General features: G+C 36.7%; 1 protein-coding gene across 4 annotated transcripts in view; it reads left to right on the top strand.

The window, feature by feature from the left end:
- ELMOD1 (ELMO domain containing 1) overlaps nucleotides 1-20,541 on the top strand; it is a 70,098-nt gene that overhangs the window by 11,313 nt on the left and 38,244 nt on the right. For all 4 annotated transcript variants that reach the window (XM_081064218.1, XM_081064219.1, XM_081064220.1 and 1 more), the window contains exon 2: nucleotides 15,485-15,586. In XM_081064218.1, coding sequence (XP_080920344.1) covers nucleotides 15,570-15,586 — 17 coding nt within the window. In that variant the 5' untranslated portion in view covers nucleotides 15,485-15,569. The remainder of the gene's footprint in view (nucleotides 1-15,484; nucleotides 15,587-20,541) is intronic.

The raw sequence follows: 20,541 nt of genomic DNA on the forward strand, positions 1-20,541 counted from the left end.
AGTGGTCCAGTTAGGGGCTTGTGCTTCATTGGGGGAGGTCCACATGTGTGTTGGGTAGTTTTCTGAGGGATTAATCTCCAATATCATTCTGGCTGCCTCTGTTCTGGGAGTGAGTGGGAGAAGAAGGCTGGATAAATCTCACATTCATCATGTAGACTTTCACTTAACCTCCTTGTAGTCAATATGACAGCTTAATCTCATTTTCTTGTGTCCAAAAGGTCAGAGCCTTCCTAGCTCAAACTCTTCAAGAGTAAATCTCATCTCGTCTGATAGAATGGAGAGGGATTATGCCTACTTTCAAAGGATGGGGAAGGAGATTGAGGCCTAACTATTTCTTATGAAAATGTTTAACCAAGCCTCTTGTGTTGGCTTCCTCTTATACTACTATTCTGAGAGGAACTGGGATCACTAACTCCTGAATATGACAGAGATTCTGTACTCTCAATTATATTGTCTTTGGATCATTTCCCTCACTGCAGGCTTAGTCAGTTAAGCTTAGCAAGTTACCATGTATCCATCCCTTTTCAGCTTCCAGAAATCTGCTGATATCTCCTGAGTTCTCCTATTGCCCTTAGCCTTACAGTTTTATGCCATTTTTATTTCTTTACTGTCATGTTGGTGGGATTTGATATGTTTTATTTGCAATGTTTAAATGAAAGTCAATGACACAAGTTTTAAGGGCACACTTAAAAGGAATTAAAGATGTAAAATAGTGTTAAATGCATCAGCAATAATTATAGTGAGATAGTTACTGCTTAGTGTCTCACCTTGCCTATGTAGATTTCCACAATTTACATACTTGTTTTGTTTATTTCTCTTGTCTCCTAACAATACATTTTAATACTCTCTTAACCTACCGTGTTTCCCTGAAAATAAGACCTAGCAGGACAATCAGCTCTAATGCGTCTTTTGGAGCAAAACTTAAAATAAGACCCAGTCTTATTTTACTACAATATAAGACCCGGTCTTATCTAATGTAATATAATATAAAACCAGGTCTTATATTAATTTTTGCTCCAAACGACACATTAGAGCTGATTAAGAAGATCATTAGAGCTCTAATGGCTACGTCTTATTTTCGGAGAAACACAGTAGTCATATGACCTTCTCAGCAAAATATTTTACCTAACACATTACTGCTACAAATAATATGTACCCCCAGTTTAAAGAGAGAGAGAGAGAAAGAATTTCATACAATCAATGATCAGAATTTTATTGTACATCTGTGAAGAGTCCATAAAACTGTGACATGTTGGTTAGGAATCCTTGCTTTAGAGTATAGTCTGGTTCAGTCTGACATGACTGAAATGTGTTTTCATTTGAGGTAGTTCAGAGCTTCTGTTTATTTTGTGTCTCTAGTGCCTAGTAAGAACTGAACATAATAAGTGCACAATAAATGTTTATTGACTAGAATTAAGAACTAAGGTCTTTTCCTACCAACTGGCTGGCCTTGGACAAGTTATTTGTTGGAAAAGGTTGAGCTAGAGAGGTACCCAAGAGAGAAGGTCCCTTAGGAGAGGTAAAGAGGAAGAAAGGGGTCGAGGATGGAACATTGGGAAACACCTACACTTAAAAGGCAGGTAGAGGAAGAGTGGGAGATAGATAGAAAACCAGGAGACCAAGAAGGAGCATCATATAAAATCACATCAAATAAGATAAGGACAGGAAAATGCAGCTGGGACTAGACTATGCTTTTCCATTAGCCAAGCATTTACATACTCACTCACTCACTCATTCAATCTTTGTGCAGATAAAGAGTGCTGATCACTCCTGAGATGATTATGGTCAGAGCTATCTTTCTAGTATAACTCTTTTGCTGCGTTAATTGATTTCAAGTTTTTTCCCCCAAAATGGCTCAGAAATCCACAAAAAACAAAAAGTCGATATTTTGACTATTTTATGCATTTAATAATAACAATTTGAGCTGCTTTGTATATAAGTGACATTTTTATGTATAAAAATTTCCTATTGTTATTCATTCTTGAAAAACACAAAAATATAAACAAATGTACATATGCTTTCCTATACTTCCTTTCTGGAAGTTTCCATCCTCAGTCAGCAGATGGAAATATTCATGTGGATATAGCCGACCATCACAGCAAAAGAGATAAGGAAATTGTCTCAAGCCCTGTGCATATGTGAGAAAGTATATCTGTGTGAGTTGTGTATGCTGTATGTATAGTGAAGGGATTGTGATAGGGGATGGAAACCAGAGCCCAGAAACTATGCAATAAGTGGTTGGGAAGATCTCCAGGGAGGCCAAGAAAGACATGAATTGCTCATTTGTAATCAACCTATAACATATCATGGAATTACTTAACCTGGTTTAACCTGAATGTTTGAGTCAGGGAGTAAGAATCTTCTAGTATGATTTGCTGCAGGCCTTCAGTGCTCTGTCATCAACCTCTGGATTCTTCTGCTGAAACATCGTAGCCTGGAATTTGGAAATTAGTAGGCTTGAGTCTTACTATATGTTATTAATTCTAAGATGCTTTTTTCTCTCTACATCACTGAAATGGGATGCATCATAGTTTAATTAGCAGCATTTTATTCTTCCTCAAGGGCACATGAAATGTGCATTTTACTATTAATGGCATTCATGAAATACCATTGGAAAGAATAAAATAATATTCACTTAGTAAATGTATCAAGTCATAGCTCTAAAGTGAATTTAAAACTATTTTTAAAATTTATCTCACAGTATGAGTTGTTATAGAAGCCCAACATAAATGGTCTACTTGTCACAAGTGAATGCTGTTATCTCTTCTGTAAGGTCAGGGTCAAGGTCAAGGTCAGGGTCAGCAGTTACCTTAGGAATAGGGTACCCTGTTTGCCTCCAGGCCCCTGGAAAGGTCGCAATTTGCTTGGACTTTCTTGTCAAATGTTTCTAGATAGATGCCCTCACTATGCTCTGATTATGTGGAGGTGAAAATTTTGCAGAAAGCATCAGTTTAGATGGGTAAAGCCATATCCATTTAATGTCAATGCAAAGATTAGTTTACCATTCTTTTGCTCTAGTTTCATTTAGAAATTTAACTTTTTAAAATAAAATTTATAATTGAGAATGTTGAAAATCTAGATTGAGTATTTTCATGGAAAAGTAGATTAATATTTAGATTTTGAAATTTCCTTAATCTTTTATAAAGACAAAGTTCACCAATCCTACTCTCCCCACCTTTGCTACCTCCATAAAATCAGTACATACATGCAGGTGATCACAGTGAAAGCCAGAAAAATTACTGTACCTTTAAAGCAGGTCATAAATATATTTGCAGGCAGCCCGAAATTCTGTGGCTGGCATGGACTTCCATTGCTATAAATCACAGAAATAAACCCCAGATGAGTGTTTTATTTCTGAAAAAGGAAAAAAACCTTCCTAGTTGTCATTTTAGTGAGTGTCAGCAGAGCATTGTTCAATCTAATCACCAGAAGGAAGAAAGAAAAGTTCGGGAATGTGGCCTCAGGGAGATTGTTATGTGTGAGCATTATACCTCTACTATGACATGCTGGATAGCATGTGTGAAATGTAAATGTGTATTTGAAAGGTTTTTCATTTCTCTGGAATGGTAAATTTTCATATTGCTTGTTCTCTCTCCTCATGTTCATGCCTTTATGAAGTAAAAATTTGCATTTTATAATGTTTCAAATGCTCCTAAGAAGCCTTAGAAGTTTTTCTTTCCCTTCTCTTACCTCCCCTCCCGTCCCTTTCTCTGTTTCATATGGTAAATCTGATTGTATTATGTCCTTTGTAGACCAAGTTCCTTATCGGTCTAGATTTCCCTGGCACTGACACTGTGCTCCTTAGATCTGACAAAATATGAAGCATGATGTACACTTAGCCATTATCTGAATGTGCTAAGTCAGATCTACATATTTGCTTATTTTGCATCTGATTTAAGAAGACTGACCTCCTTATGTTATTTTGAGGGTCGGGTGGCCAGAGCCCAGCCACTCATCTGGCAGGTGTTTTACCAGCTACTCCTCATCCACAAGCCATCTGCGCCCTTGCCTGGTGTTCCCTCTTCCTGCGGAGAAGTCAGGCTTGTTTTGGAGAACTTTCTCTAGTTTCTTGAAAACCACCCACAGGTATGCATATATGCAGAGCTAATAGAGAATTAATGGGAGCTGGGAGCTGAATTAATCACACGTTAAACCACCTTCACTTTCGTTATCTGTAAATTTTGGCCTTTATCAGAATAGTTTCCTTTCCCCTCCATTTTACCTTCTCCACCTACATATAGTTATCGCTCAAGAAAGGGTAGAAAAAGAGATGGCTCTGTCTGTTTATGGAAGAGTCCCAAATCACTACCTGATTGTCTGACTGAGGGATGTCACCATTATGATTTCATTAGACTCTAGCAGGGCACAAGTTCATACTGTGAGACCATTCAAGTGGGAAACTGAAATTTCCACATGGATTAAGATGTTTTACTTGGAGTTTATTGTGGTCATCAGGAGATTTTCTCAATTACTTTTTAGAAAATAGTTATTGTGACAGTATAATAAAGACACAGAATTTCTTCTATCACCCAAAGCGGCTTTGGATCAATCTGATTTTTAGGGGGGAAAACTATAAAAATTATTATTTATGGATCTTTGAGTTCAACATTGTCTTCTTTCTTCTTTCACATGAAATGAGAAGAATAGCCCAAATTGAGGAGATTAATCAACGGCAAATAATTTCGATATTGCTGATCTTGAATTTGTCATCTGCAGAGTAAAGTTGTATGTGTATCCCCCTGCCCCCACTGCTAAATGAAACTTTTTTTTTCCACTACTGCTAAAAATTGTTGCCCAAACTTGCTCTTTTTAACCTAGATTCAGGGACAGGGGAGTAAAACGTGTTTTCATCTAATGATTATCCTTAATCACAGTAAGTTGTATTTTGAGGTTGACCATTGATTGATTTTTTTTCTCCTTGTAGTATTGTGGCATAAAAAGAAAACAATAAAACAAGAGGGAGATCTAAAGGAAAATGGAATGTATTTGCCTTTCCAGTGTATTCAAGAAAAGTCATTCAAATTACTAAATTTCTTCAAGGTAGATTTGAAATATTTTACCAGCCATTAGATATATTTAATGTTTACTAAAAAAAAACAAAAACATAAGCCAATATTTTTATCTACAAAGAAAAGGTGTGATGTGTTATGAAAACTAAAACATATAGAGGTATACTGAAAGAGAATAGGGAAAATGCTGATTTGAAGACCCTATCACACTGACCAATGACTCAGAGTAATTTGGGGAGAATGAAATCACCACACAATTAGCAGTGTAGACCAAGACCTTGAATTTCATTGGATTTTCTAAACCCAGGGAGCACTAGATTTACACTGGAGGGGGCTTAATATTTTTACTACTACTACTAGTTATTTCAGAATTACACTGCCAAGGAGTCACATCTCCTTGGAAACATGGCCTCAATAAAAATATATAAAACTCACACTTGTGGGCTCTGATATATAACTAACTTCTTCCCATAAAATTTTCTGATTGTGAAAATTTCAGATCTATAGTACATTTGTTGGGGAAAGGAAAGAGGTTAATTTTCAGTGATATAGTAACCCTTGTTATTCAAGAGTCCTACAGCTAGCTCCCAGAAGAATACTGCTAAATTCTGAGGTACAGGTATATATCCAGGCCTTGATTATTCCCAGCTCTGCAGTTTAGTTTGAATTGAATACATTATTCATTCTCTTCATTCTATGTGAATTCAGAATTCTACCTCTATGGTTTGCAAAGGCAGCACAGGAGAATAAATAATAACACTGCCTTAGAAGACAGGCTTCGAGGATTTGAATCCCTGCCCTTCCACATACTAACTGTGTGACTTTGAAAGCTTGCTTAACCTCTCTGTGCCTCTGTTTTCTCAACTATAAAATGGAGATAATTCAGCCATAAGAAAAGATGAAATAGTGCCATTTGTGATAACATGGATGGATCTTGAGATTCTTATTCTAAGCGAAATAAGTCAGACAAAAAAGTCAAGAACCATGACTTCACTTCTATATGGCATATAAAACTGAATGCAACAAACAAACAAAAACTCATAGACACAGACAACAGTTTAGTGGTTACTGGAGGGTAAGGCGAGGGGAGGGGGTAAAAAAGAGAAAAGGGGGTCAAGTATATGGTGATAGAAGGAGAACTGACTCTGGGTGGTGAATAAGCAATGCAATAAAGTGATGATGTACTATAGAATTGTACACTTGAAACCCATATAATTTTACTAATCAATGTCATCCCAATAAATTTAATAAAGATAGGGAAAAAAAGAAAAAAGAAAAAAAAGGGCAATTCACAGAACAGAAAATCAGAATGGCCTCTATACATATGAGAAGATGCTCAACCTCATTAGCAGTGGTAATACAAATTAACATAATACCACAGCATGAAATTGGTGAACACACAAGCACGTGAATGCACATATGTCAACAATGTTAAGTGTATAGAAGATGTGTAGTAATAGGAATTCGTATACTGCCAATGGGAATGGAAACTAAAACCCTCACTTTGGAGAAAAATTTGGCAATATCAAACATGAAGATGTGTATACCATAAAAAATAAATGAATAAATAAATAAATAGGAGATAATTTTTATTTACTTCATAGGAAGACTGTTAAGTGTGTTATAAATAAAACCCATAGAATATTGCCTGGCACATGACAAGCACTTTGTAAATATTAGCTGTTACTAACAAGAACTTAAGCTGAGACTGCATACTATTTTAAATTAAAGTTTATTTTTAAATGTGCCCTAATTTGCATTTCTCTTATGATTAGTGATGTTGAGCATCTTTTCCTATTGGCCATCTGTATGTCGTCTTTGGAAAAATGTCTGCTCAGGTCTTCTGTCCACTTTTTAATTGAATTGTTTTTTTGGTGTTGAGTTGTATGCATTCTTTATAAAATTTGGATATTAACCCCTGATTGGCTGTATCATTGGCAAATATCTTCTCCTACCCAGGAGGTTGTCTTTTCATTTTGTTGATGGTTTCCTTTGCTGTGCAGAAACTTTTTAGTTTAATGTAGGTGAAGTGATTAAGAAGTGCAAATTGGTAGTTACAAAATAGTCATGGGGAAGTAAAGAACAGCATAGGGAAGATAGTCAATAATATTGTAATGACTATGTATGGCATCAGGTGGGTACTAGAATAATCAGGGGGATCACTTCTTAAATTATATAAATGTCTAACCACTACGCTGTACACCTAAAACTAATGTAGTATTGTATGTCATGTACAATTGAAAAATAAAAAACTTTCTCAATTGTACTTTTAACTGATATGTCAAGTCAGTGTGTAATAAAAGATTTTCAAAATAAAAACATGTGTTCTATACATTTTTTTTTAAAGTGGGATAATCCCAAATTAGGCAAATTATGAGAGTGGAAGAGTATTCACTTCATGGGGTATGTTTTATTTATGCATGAACATTATCCTCAAGCATTTTGGTTGTTACAGGGGATGTAGTCAGTTAGAATGTGAAGGGCTACATAGAAAGTGGCTTTTTTCATCTCATGTAGTGATTAAGATTTTAAAGAAAGGAGTTCTGTCCCCTCTAGTAGAGTCTCTAATTCATTCCTGGAGATGCTCAATAGATAGATCAGGTTCTAAGAGGTAGGGTCACCTCGTGGTACTTTACAAAGAGCTGCAGGGGGCTTCTTGTTCAAAGGAGGCAGAGCTAGTTCCTTGATGCCCAGAGAGCGGATGAGTTTTCAGAAGTAGCAGACCACTCTCTGCTGCCATTTCTCTCCCAGCTGTAAAAGAAGAAGTACCAGAGACACATAACCCCATACTCAACACTGAAGTGCCAATTGATCTTTTGAGGTGTTTGATCCATCAAACACAATCATTTGATCCTTCCCTTTGGAATAGGTCAGGGCAGTCTTCCGTATACATGGAAAGAAATTAGTGCAGATAAACTGAAAGTGTCAGGAAACCCAAGATTATGAACATATTTCTTAAATTGGTTAAAAAAGACATCTGCATGCTTTTTTTCTTCCAGAGGGGAGATTTTCAGTTTGTTTCATTAGTGCTGTTATTGAGTAGTGCTATTACAGATGTGCATTTCTCTAAACGTATAGCAGAGTTCATTTCAACAAATCTGAACAGAGCACTCAGTATGCCAGGCACTGTATCAGGCCCTCGGGCTTCCCTGGTGCCCTAGAGGAGCATGTAGGCCAGAGAGGAAAGAGACATGAAACAGATCATTTTAGAACAATAGGAGAGATTCAACATAGCAGATAATTCTGATGTCCACACTGGTTACAAATCCTTCTAGAGAGGCCATTATCGGGAAACTGACAGCACATAGAGCAGTCTGCATACTCTCCTTGCATTCTGTGAAATAGGTACAGTAGCATTAAAGTTAATGTCTGACCAAAAAAAGGTTAACTTTATATTAAAAAAAAGCCTCAATAAATCTAAATTAAACAAAAAGTTTGTATCTATATTTTTCAATTAGTGAGACAGGTGTAAACAAGACAAGTAACTTACATTTAATCAAGTTAAATTGAACAGACTGTGTGAAAAATACATGAATGGTCTATCAGGGCCACCATTTTGTTAGAGCATTGTGCAAACAAGAAGCAAACTCAGATTTTCCCGTACCACAGGCCCTGCCCAGCCACTTGAGAAATGCTGCTTGGACTACAAAGGAGGCCTAACACAAAAGAGTAAATTAGCTTACCAGCACTCAGGGAAACACAACTCAAAGGACATTTCTCATCAACAACGGCTCAGAGAACCATACATTGCACACCAACTATGTTTCGTTTCATGTTCCTGTCTTTTACATAGATTGTCTAGTTAACTGTAAATAGGACACGTGTGCCTCCTTTGAAACAAAGCTAGATTTAAAAAAATAAAAAGCATTAATTCTTTTTGTTTTTATGTAGAAAACATTTAGAGAAGTTATTGAATGAATACCCAGTGAGCAAATGAGTTAAATAGTATTTGTACAGGCTTTCTTCTACCACCCAAAGCCATTTTTGGTGTTTCCTCTTTGGGGGATAGCTAATTAGAACTAATTGTTGTCTTTGTTTCCTCTTGGAGGGGGGAGCAGATAATTAGAACTAATTGTTATTTTCCTTCCCTTCGCTTTTCCCATTCAATCAGTATGTCCAAGTGATACTCCTCTCCAAATATTGTCCAATTCTGTTCACTTCTCTCCATCACCACTGTCCTTGTCCCAGTTCAAGTCACAACTTGCCAGAATTTATTTTAACAGTCTCCTAAGTGATTCTTCACTTAGCAAAATGGTCTTTTACTTTAGAGGAGGATATACTCATTGAATGCATATTACATACCTGTAACTGTGCTAAGCATTTTACATGCTTTCATTCATTCAGTCCTTAGAACCACCCTACAAAGTGGTTATAATTACAGTACTCACTATATAAATGCAACCATAGCAAGATTAAGCAGCTAGTGTAAAGCCGCTTGACTAGTGGTAGATCCCTGATATGAACTCTGTCTCCAAAGCTTGTGTTCTTAATCACCATGTGCACTCTCTGCCATGTTTGCCCAATGTTCCTTTAAATAGCAAGACTCCCTTGCAGAATTAAACTTTGTCCCATTACCCAGCACAATGCTGGGCACGTAAATATTCAAGAAGTCTTTTGAATAGATAGACTCAAGAACTCCTATGGAAACTGAAGTATTATATTACTTTATTTAGCCTACATAATTATGAAATAAGTTTTTTTGTTTCTTTGTTTGTTTTAGGTAAACCAGTTTTCTAGCTAACTGACCTTAAACCATTTAAGAATGATTTGTTTTTAATTTTGATAAAATCTTTCATGAAATACATTCCATTATTTATTGCCTTAGTGGTATGACAATTCTAACTTAATATGATCCTAATAACAAAGAAGTATTGTTATGAACAACAAACGTATGCTACTTATTTAGTAGTTTCTTCTGGGCTATGGTTTTAACTACTATCTATATGCTAATGAAGCTCAGACCTTTGTCTCCAACTGGGATTTCTCTCCTAACCTTTGGATCCATGTAATTCACGCTACCACTTCACCCTGCAAACTCAAAATGCCCCCAAGACCCCAAATACACCCAGACCCCTAAATCTGCATCTCTAGAATTCTGTATCTTAGTAAAAGATGCTACTGTCTATCCACTTGGCCAGCCATAAACATGGGCATAATTTCAACCTCTTCTTTTCCTTCACTAAACCCCCAATCAATAAAATAACAACAAAATCTTTACATTGTACACCTGAAACTAATAAAATAAATAAATAAAATAAAATAAAATAAAAAATAAAATAAAAAAATAACAAAAATCCTATTGATTTTATCATCCAAATATCTCTGAAATCCATCACACTCTGTCTCTGCCCATTACCGTATCCTGCCATTATTATCTTTGCCTGGATTATTGTAACAACTTCTAAATGGTGTCCCTACCTATAATTTCACCATAATCTAATTTATTCTCCATACTAAAATCAGATTTTTAAATCAAATTTTTAAAATTATAAATCAGGTCATGTCACATCTCAGTTTAAAAACTTTCAATGGTTCCTCATCGTTCATGAGATAAAGTTCAAACTTCTTTAATATTCCTTACAAAATCTTCGATGATCTGACCCTTTCTTGCTTTTCCATGTCTTGCCATCCCTGTTTTGCTGGTCCCTCTTACCAAGCACCAGGTCACTAGGCCATGTTCAGCATTTTCCCCTCCACATATTGTGTATCCTCTCACTAGGACTTTGCATGTGCTGTCTGGAAAACTGCCTGACCCCTACATCTAAGATAAGCATCTCTGATACTCACTGTCACAGCACCAATTCCCACTTTTAAAACTGTTTAAGTACCTATTTGTTTCTCTGTATCATCATCTCTCCTCTCTTTCCTCAAGACTATTAGATCTGAAAGATGGAACCCATGTGCCTCTTATTCACCCTGTATCAGTAATATCTAACTTTGTCTCTAGAGCACAGTAGGCATTAACATATTGTAATGAAATTTTAATTTTACAGTAGTTTTAGATTTACAGAAAGTTAACAAAGATAGTATAGAGTGTCCCTCTGTTGGCATTCTATTTTCCCTGTTGTTAACATCTTACGTTAATGTGATACATTTGTCACAACTAATGGACCAATATCGATACCTAATTGACTAAGACTGATGCTTATTCAGACAGCCTTAGTCTTTATCTAATGTCCTTTTTTCTGTACCAGGATCCCATCGAGGATATCACATTACATTTAGTAGTCATATCTTCCCAGGCAACTCTTGGCCCTGACAGTTTCTCATACTTTCTTTCTTGTTTTTTTATGATCTTGAGATTTTTTTGAGGAGTACTGGTTAGGAATTTTGTGGAATGACCCTCAATAGGAGTTTCTCTATTGAGTTTTTATCATGATTAGACTAGGGTAATGGGTTTGAAGGAGGAAAACCACAAAGATGAAGTGCCATTTTCATCACAGCGTAGCATGAATACACACTATCACTATGAGCTGTCACTGTAATGTTAACCTTGATCACTTAGTTGAGACAGTGTTTGTCAGGTTTCTTTACTATAAAGTTACCCCCCAACCCGCCTGCCTTCCATACTGGATTTAAGAAGTCACCATGTCCAGACTCCATTTAAGGGGTTAAGAATTATGCTCCACCTCCTTGAGGGCAGAGTAGCTACATAAATTATTTGGAATTCTTTTGTACAGGAGATTTATATATTCTTCTCCATTTATTTATTCAGCCATTTATATCAGTATGGAGTCATGGACACTTATTTTATCCTTTGAGTTATTTATACTACTTTATTTTGTTCCTCAAACTGTTCCAGTTTGGGCCATTAAGGAGCCTTTTCAGCTGGCTCTTGTGCTTACTTGACATATCCTTCACTGTTTGTCTTTTGAACCCTTCCTTACTTTCTAGCACAACAAGACACTTCAGGCTCACCGTATATCTTCCCTGCCCCAGCCCTAAAATCAGCCATTTCTCCAAGGAGCCCTGGTTCCTTATATGTGTGAATGTTTCAGAAACCATAACCTGGTCTGTGGATGGACACTAACACTTTTCAGTTAAAATTTGGATTCATTGTTAAAAGCTCCAAATGTATCAAGAATAATATATATTCCTACCACCAAAAATGAACAAATGTTTTTCCCTTTATTTTGCTTCAGATATATTTTAAGAAATAAAACACGAAGTTGAAGGCCATTTTCCCCTCCCCCAATCCTAAACCCCTCTCTCTCTTCCTAGAAGCAACTACCATCTTAAATTGACATGTAGACTCTTTTTTCAAGCATTCATGGAATATCTTCAGAAACAAATATGTGTTAAAGAAAAGATTGGCTTTTATTTGGGCTGAGTTGCCCACATTGCTGGGCCTTTCTAGTTGGTAGTTGTGTCGCTGCCCCCAGCTATTTGTCCATACACTCAGTTCCTCATGTCACCATTGCAGCTGGTGTTCCATTTGTCTCTTCTCTCCTGAGACAACTTCTTTCTGCTATTTCCAGCCTCTCTCTTCTCTAGTCTGTTTCATCCCTGCTTTGTAGGCAGCTTATGGTATCCTCCTTATCAGAAGGAAGAAGACCAATAACCTGGTATTATAGACTTTGTGAAAGTAAATTGTAAATTGAAAAGTGCTAGACAAATATAAAAATATCACTTTTTGTTCACAGAACAAAAAAACAAACAAACAAAAAAAAAGTGGGGCCAAAGCATATCATTTGTTTGGAGTACTTGATTCTTTAATAACTTTTTTTTTTTTATCTTAAAGATGTTACCAGCTGCTTCTAGTGTTTTTGTTCGTTTGTTTCTTTTTTAAAATGAGTTTTAGGTGTACAAAGCAACGTAATAGTTAGACATTTAAACCCCTCATAAAGTGATAACCCACCCCCCCCAAGCTACTACCCCCGCTGACATCTTATATAGCCATTACATTGCCATTGACTGTCGTCCCTATGTTGTACTCCACATCCCATGACTATATATACCTATATGTTTAGTTATAGTTGACATTCAATGTTATTCTACTTCAGCGCATTGGTCAGGCATCTACACAATCTATGATGTGATCCCCCTGATAAGTCCAGTGCCCATCTGGCACTTTACATTATCCTTACAACAGTGTTGATTATATTCCCCATACTATATTAACTATCAATTTGTATTTCTTAATGCCCTCACCTTTTTCACCCAGCCCCCAACCCTTTCCCATCTATCACTCTGATAGATCTAGTACGTATCTGGCACCATATCTAGTTCTTACAATATTATTGACTATATTCCTTATGCTATACCCTACATCCCATGATTACTCTGTAACAACCAATTTGTACTTCTTAATCCCTTCCCTTTTCACTGATTCTTAACCCCCTCCCATCTTAAAGAAGTCCCTCTAAGATTCCTTGTACTACTGGTTTGGTGGAGATGAACTTCAATTTTTTCCTATCTAGGAAGCTCCTTATCTGTCCTTCAATTCTAAATGACAGCCTTGCTGGGCAGAGCAATCTTGGTTGTATGTCATTGCTTTTCGTCACTTGGAGTATTTCCTGCCACTCCTTTCTTGCCTGCAAACTTTCTGTTGAGAAATCAGCTGACAGTCTTATGGGGACTCCTTTGTAGGTCACTAACTGCTTTTCTCTTGCTGCTTTTAAGATTCTCTCTTTGTGTTTAACCTTTGGCGTTTTAATTATGATGTGTCTTGGCCTCTTTGTGTTTATCTTCTTTGGGACTCTCTGTGCTACCCGGGTTTGTATGTTCATTTCCTTCACCAGGTTAGGAAAGTTTTCTGTCATTATTTCTTCAAATAGGTTTTCAATTCCTTGCTCTCTCTCTTCTCCTTCTGCTACTCCTATAATGCAAATATTGGTATGCTTGATATTGTCCCAGAGGCCCTTAAACTCTCCTCAACTTTTTGGATTCTTTTTTCTTTTTGCTGTTCTGGTTGGGTGTTTTCTGCTACCTTATTTTCTACATTGCTGGTTGGATCCTCTGCTTCATCTAATCTACTGTTGATTCTCTGTAATATATTATTCATTTCTATTATTGTACCCTTTATTTCTGACTGTTTCTTCTTTATAGTTTCTATCTCCATTTTTATGCTCCCTATCTCTCTGTTGAAGTTCTCCCTGAGATCATTGAGCATTCTTAAAATGTTTTTTTGAGTTGTATTTCTGGAAGGTTGGGACTGCCAGATTTAAGACCATCAGATAACTGGGAGTCAGGATAGTTAATGTATGGTTCTTCAGTTTTGGAACTCTGTCTCTGATAGATTGCTTATCTCCATTTTGCTTAGTACATTGGGACATGTTTCTTTGTCTCCCCATTTTGGCTGCCTTCCTGTGTTTGTTTCTATGTATTAGGTAGGGCTGCTCTGTCTTCCGGTCTTAGTAGAATGGCCTTATGTAGTAGATGTCCTGTGGAGTTCAATGGCGCAGTCTTTCTGGTCACCTGAGCCACATGCTCCAGGTGTGTCCCTTGTGTGGGTTGTGTGTGCCCTCCTCTTGTAATTGAGACTTGGTTGATAACTGCACATCAGTGTGAGGGACTGACCCTTAGGCTCACTGGTTGTGAGGACTGGCCTTGGCTATAGTGGAAGAGTTGTTGTGCAGGGGCTGATCCTACAGAGCAGGATCTGCCTCAGCAGGACTCTGGTGTCTGCCTAGACTGCCTCTTGGGTGTGTCATACTTGGAAGCATCTTGGTGATGCTCTAGCTCATTTTGAAGCTGGCCAATGGGGGCACCAGCCCCAGGACCACCTTGGAGGGGATCCACTGTAGGTCTATGTCAGCCACAGCCTGTGCCCCACCCAAGGCCATCCAGCAGAAACCAGAAAGAAATCTGTAGATAGCTGCCACCCGTACTGTGCTTGAAATGCCTTGATTGGCCAAGCCACAAATCAAGGCTGGCTGCCACTATTGCCGGCTTAGGGCTGCTCAGCCAGAGGTACAGGACATGCTCAAGCCAGATTCTGCTTCTCTGGGTTCCACAAACCTTTGAGAGACCATAGGAAAGTCTTCAGCTTGAGCCAAGTCAAGCTGTCTACACAACAAAGCCACTGAAAGCAGCCTGGGTGTGCCCCTCTAGTGTTTTTTGAGTTGTATTTCTAGAAGGTTGGGGCTGCCAGATTTAAGATCATCAGATAACTGAAGTCAGGATGGTTTATTTTATGGTTCTTCATTTTTTCACTTTTCTTATGAATACTGTTTTTCCAGATGTAGGAATAATACCCAAAATAGGGGGAAAAGCTTACTATAAGAGAGATTGTTCATGAAACTAATAATTTCTCCAGCAAGTGACTTAAAAAATGAAAGGCTAATTGTATAATTATAAAATGAAAAGCTTTACCTATAATACCCATCCATTGAATTGCATTGCTGTGTGGGCAGTTTGATTGATAATGTTCTGGGTGCCATATAACATATTATCTGTGTACTAAGGTAAGCAGAAATTTGGGTTTTGGGATTTCCAGCCCCCTAATAGTAAATATATCTAATTTCTTCCCACAGGTTACACTTGCTTTGACAAAAACAAATTTGAAAGCAATTACTTGAGGACAGTTTGGATAACATCTGGATAATCAAAACAGGCAAAATGAAGCACTTCCTAAGGTACGTGTTTATGGTTCCCTGGATGAACCGGCTAACATGGAGAAACTTATTTGACAATTAGGATATTTCTGTTCACCATTTGTGATCCTACAGTCATGTCTCTTAGAATTGCCTAAAACAGCGTATTTTGCTAAAAGTAATTTGGTCACGAGGTTCCTCTGGAAAGCATGGGCATAAAAGCTTGGGACAGAGAGTACTTTGGACTATTCTGATGCCATGTGTCTCTAAAGAGTGATATGCTGCTGGCCTTAGAGTTGAAGTTTGAGGATTAGTAGTCAAGGAATCAATATAATTTGTATACAGTCATATTCCTGAATTAAGTAACTTAAAATATTCCTTAATTTAGATTTTATGATAGTTGGCTAGCCAATCCATACAGGTATTTTCAAATATTCCTTTTTGGTGAAAATATATATTCCAGTCCTCTGCTCTTCCTGCCTCAGTGATATCCCTGAAATCTGCATTAATTGTTGATTCCCTGAGACTGTGTACAGAGTACCATGTATGTTGGTATGTTTTGGGATGATCTTGTTTTGTTTTGAAAGGTCCCTTTGGCTTGACCTATAATTATAATTATTTTTAAGAGTATTGACTGCCATTCACAATTCTATAAATAAAATTCTCAAAGAAATTTTATATCATATTAAAATATGAAAAAATAAAGTTAGCCTGGCCCTGAAAGTTAGAAAATAAAACACACTTTCCAGAATATTGAGTTTCTTTTCCTCAAGATGGTGGCCTACCTCTATTACACATTCCTGATCCTTGCTCTGGCTTGTTTTCTCTAAGCAAATGATTACTGAGCTTATTCTTTTAAGGAAATTATTTAATTCTTTTAGTGGCTACAATAAAGATTTTCTTTTTCCCATTGGTTTTGATTGCACCATTGTTTCTGGAGCACCTGGGTCAGTTTGTATGGGATCCACAATGTTTTGATGCAGCTACTGGCGTTTACTGGATCTTATCTTCCAGGAGGTCACTATTAAACTGTTTACAGACATTGGCATTTACAGGCATACCCCTCAACCTGTTTAGCTCAGCTGAGTAAAAGGATAGTATTTGAAAAATCACTAGAACATTTGCCAGCAAAGTATTTGATCCGATATGTTTTGGTTGCCATGGTAACAAACCCATCTGTTCACACATTCATGAAAAACTGGTGTTTATGAATCCCTCCTGAATATAAATGTGGTGTCTTTTAGCTGTAGAACCATATACCAAAAAGCTTTAGTGTTAGATGAAGCTTAGAAGTCAGGAGCTCCTTTTGTGAAAGGGGAGATGGTAGTGGTCATGTCTGTGCAGAACTTGTGCTACTGAATTTCTTCTTCAGTGTCTTACTTGTTTTAGAAAACCTGGAGCATCCTCACACCCAGCCATTTTAGGAGAAATTGTAACATTTGTTTCTGTTAGGTTTTTTTTACTAAATTGAATAGGTGCAATAATGTGTTCAGTAGAAATTATAACATTTTAGAATTAATTTGTATGGTGGAAATCTACCACTGTAATTTCACACAGACTAGTACCAAGGAACTAGCATATCCCTGCCAGTTATGTGTTCTGATATGAACTTTTCTCTTTTAACTTGGCATAAATATTTCATGAATATTATTTGACATCGATTATTTATGTGCAACTGAGGCTAGGATAATAGATTACACATCAAGAAAGAAACTTGAGGATCTTCATTGACTATTTTGATAATAAAAAGAAACTTGATCATTTCTCCTCTTTAGTTGATTATTCCTTTCGGCTTTAATTTTTGTTTGTAATGCTTTTAACTAAGTTATAATGAATCTGTATTCATTATATGTTAATGTTTAAAGAATTTGGAAGACTAAGAGGGCAAGGAGTAATAATCCTGCATTACAAGCTCAATCAGATCATTTTCATTGCCTTTTTTCTCTGTAGTCCATTCCCACAGATGTTGGACAATTTGGGCAATTGTTTTATTTGAACCAAAGAAAAGGTTATATAAATATAGCCTGAATAAATCAGGTGTTAATTTCTGAGCTCAGCAAATAGATTATGTAGAATAAGGAGTTGACTTTCATTGAGAAAAATTCATTATTATTTAAAAGCCCACAGAGTGATTAATCTCTCAACTTCTGAGTTGCTCTAGAATGAAATGATCCCTGTACAGCCCCAGAAGAAATGAGGTTAATCTTAAAGAATCCAGGTTGTGGGGGAAAATGCCTCTCAATCCGCATTTAAGATACACGGAATCCACGCTCTGCTCTCTCCAGCTTACTGCTACCATCAAATATATTAATGGTGTAACTATTCAGAGTATAAAGGAGTAGAGAAAATATTCGGTTTGTTTTTAAGAAATTACATGGGACATTAGAAATAAATGCTGCAGAATTAGTACACCCAACTGAAGGTTGTGTTTTACAATGAGAGCAGATATTGGATATCAGGTAAGTACACCGTAGTCACCCAGTATGACTTTAGCCATGGTCTGCATTAAAAGAAAGCAAGAGTTTAAGTAGAGAAGAAAGTGTGCCTATGTGTGATCAGAAAAAGATGGAGCACTTTTCGAGCCCCAAATAAAAGTGAAACTTAGGGTTTAGTTTGTATAATATATTGTATTAATTTTAATTCAATTGATGTATATAATAGAGAGGAGCTAAGACTTATACTGAAGATATTTTCCCTTGCTAGGATTTAGTTGTTCAGATAATATTTTTAAAGTCATCAGACATTATTAATTTTGAAAATTTCTAATACAGGGAATCTTTTAAGTCACCCTTGTAAATAATTGCTTCCAACTATCCCCACCTTAAGATCTCAGTTTCTTGGCCATGGATTTCACTGCAATTTTTCTTCCTGAGGCAGAACAGAGGAAAGGAAAGCCATCTGCCAAATTTAAAACTCTATGAGAGACACTTCGAGCAATACAGCAGACTTTTACCCAAGTTCTGGCTATAAAGTATTTTACTACTATAATTAGGTAAATGAAAACTTCCAATAATCAAAAATATCTGTACATTGTGGGTTTTTTTCTTTTCTTTTTTTTTAAATTTATTGGGGTGACAATAGTTAGTGAAATTACATAGATTACAGGTGTACAATTCTGTATTACATCATCTATAAATCCCATTGTGTGTTCACACAGACTCAGTTCTCCTTCGATCACCATATATTTGATCCCCCTGACCCTGATCTTCCCACCCCCCCCCCACCCTCCTTACCCTCTGGTAACCACTAAACTATTGTCTGTGTCTATGAGTTTTTGTTTCTCATTTGTTTGTCTTGTTCTTTTTTTGGTTTATATGCCACATATCAGTGAAATCGTATGGTTCTCTGCTTTTTCTGTCTGACTTATTTCGCTTAGCATTATACTCTCAAGATCCATCCATGTTGTCACAAATGTTCCTATATCATGTTTTCTTACCGCCGAATAGTATTCCCTTGTGTATATATACCACAACTTCTTCATCCATTCATCTATCAAAGGACATTTTGGTTGCTTCCATGTCTTGGCCACCGTGAACAAAGCTGCAATGAACATTGGAGCACACGTGTCTTTATGGATAAATGTTTTCGATTTTTTCAGTAGATATCCAGGAGAGGGATTGCTGGGTCATATGGTAATTCTATTCGTAATTTTTTGAGGAACATACACACTGCCTTCCATAACGGCTGCACCAGTCTACATTCCCACCAACAGTGTATGAGGGTTCCTTTTTCTCCACAGCCTCTCCAACACTTGTTACTATTTGTCTTGTTGATGATAGCCATTCTGACTGGGGTGAGGTGATATCTCATTGTGGTTTTTATTTGCATTTCTCTGATGATTAGTGGTGCTGAGCATTTTTTCATATGTTTATTTGCCATTTGTATGTCCATTTTGGAGAAATGTCTCTTCAGGTCCTCTGCCCATTTTTCAATTGGGTTGTTTGTTTTTTTGTTGTTGAGTTTCATGAGTTCCTTGTGTATTTTGGATATTAGCCCTTTATCAGAGGCACCGTTTGCAAAATCTTCTCCATTCAGTTGGTTGCCTCTTTATTTTGTCGATGGTTTCCTTTGCTGTGCAGAAGCTTTTAAGTTTCATATAGTCCCATTCGTTTATTTTAGCTTTTACTTCCATTGCGTTTGGAGTCAAATTCATAAAATGCTCTTTGAACCCAAGGTTCACAAGTTTAGTACCTATGTTTTTTTCTATGCAGTTTATTGTGTCTGGGCTTATGCGTAAGACTTTGATCCATTTTGAATTAATTTTGGTACATGGTGACAGATAGAAGTCCAGTTTCACTCTTTTGCACATGGCTATCCAATTCTCCCAGCACCATTTATTGAAGAGGCTGTTTTTCCTCCATCATATGTTTTTAGTTTCTTTGTCAAAAATTATCTGTCCATATTTGTGTGGTTTTATTTCTGGGTTCTCAATTCTATTCCATTGGTCTGCGTGTCTGTTTTTCTGCCAACACCATGCTGTTTTGATTATTGTAGCCCTGTAGTACAAGCTAAAGTCAGGGAGTGTGATACCTCCAGTATTGTTCTATTTTTTCTTAAGATTGCTTTGGCTATTCAGGGTCTTTTGTGGTTCCAAACAAATCTGACGATTATTTATTCTATTTCTTTAAAAAATGCCATAAGGATTTTGATGGGGATTGCATTAAATCTGTATATTGCTTTGGGTAATATGGCCATTTTAACTATGCTGATTCTTCCAATCCATTAGCATGGAATGTCTTTCCATTTCTTTGTGTCTTTTTCAATTTCTTTCAAAACTGTCTTATAGTTTTCAGCATATAGGTCCTTCAAATCCTTGGTTAAGTTTATTCCTAGGTATTTTATTCTTTTTGCTGCAATTGCAAAAGGAATTGGTTTTTGTATTTCTTTTTCTGAGATTTCGTTGTTAGTAAATAGGAATGCAATGGACTTTTGTACGTTGATTTTGTAGCCAGCAACTTTACTCTATTCATTGATTGTTTCTAACAGCTTTTTGGTGG

Source organism: Rhinolophus hipposideros (assembly GCF_964194185.1).
Source record: "Rhinolophus hipposideros genome assembly, chromosome: 10".
NCBI lineage: Eukaryota > Metazoa > Chordata > Mammalia > Chiroptera > Rhinolophidae > Rhinolophus > Rhinolophus hipposideros.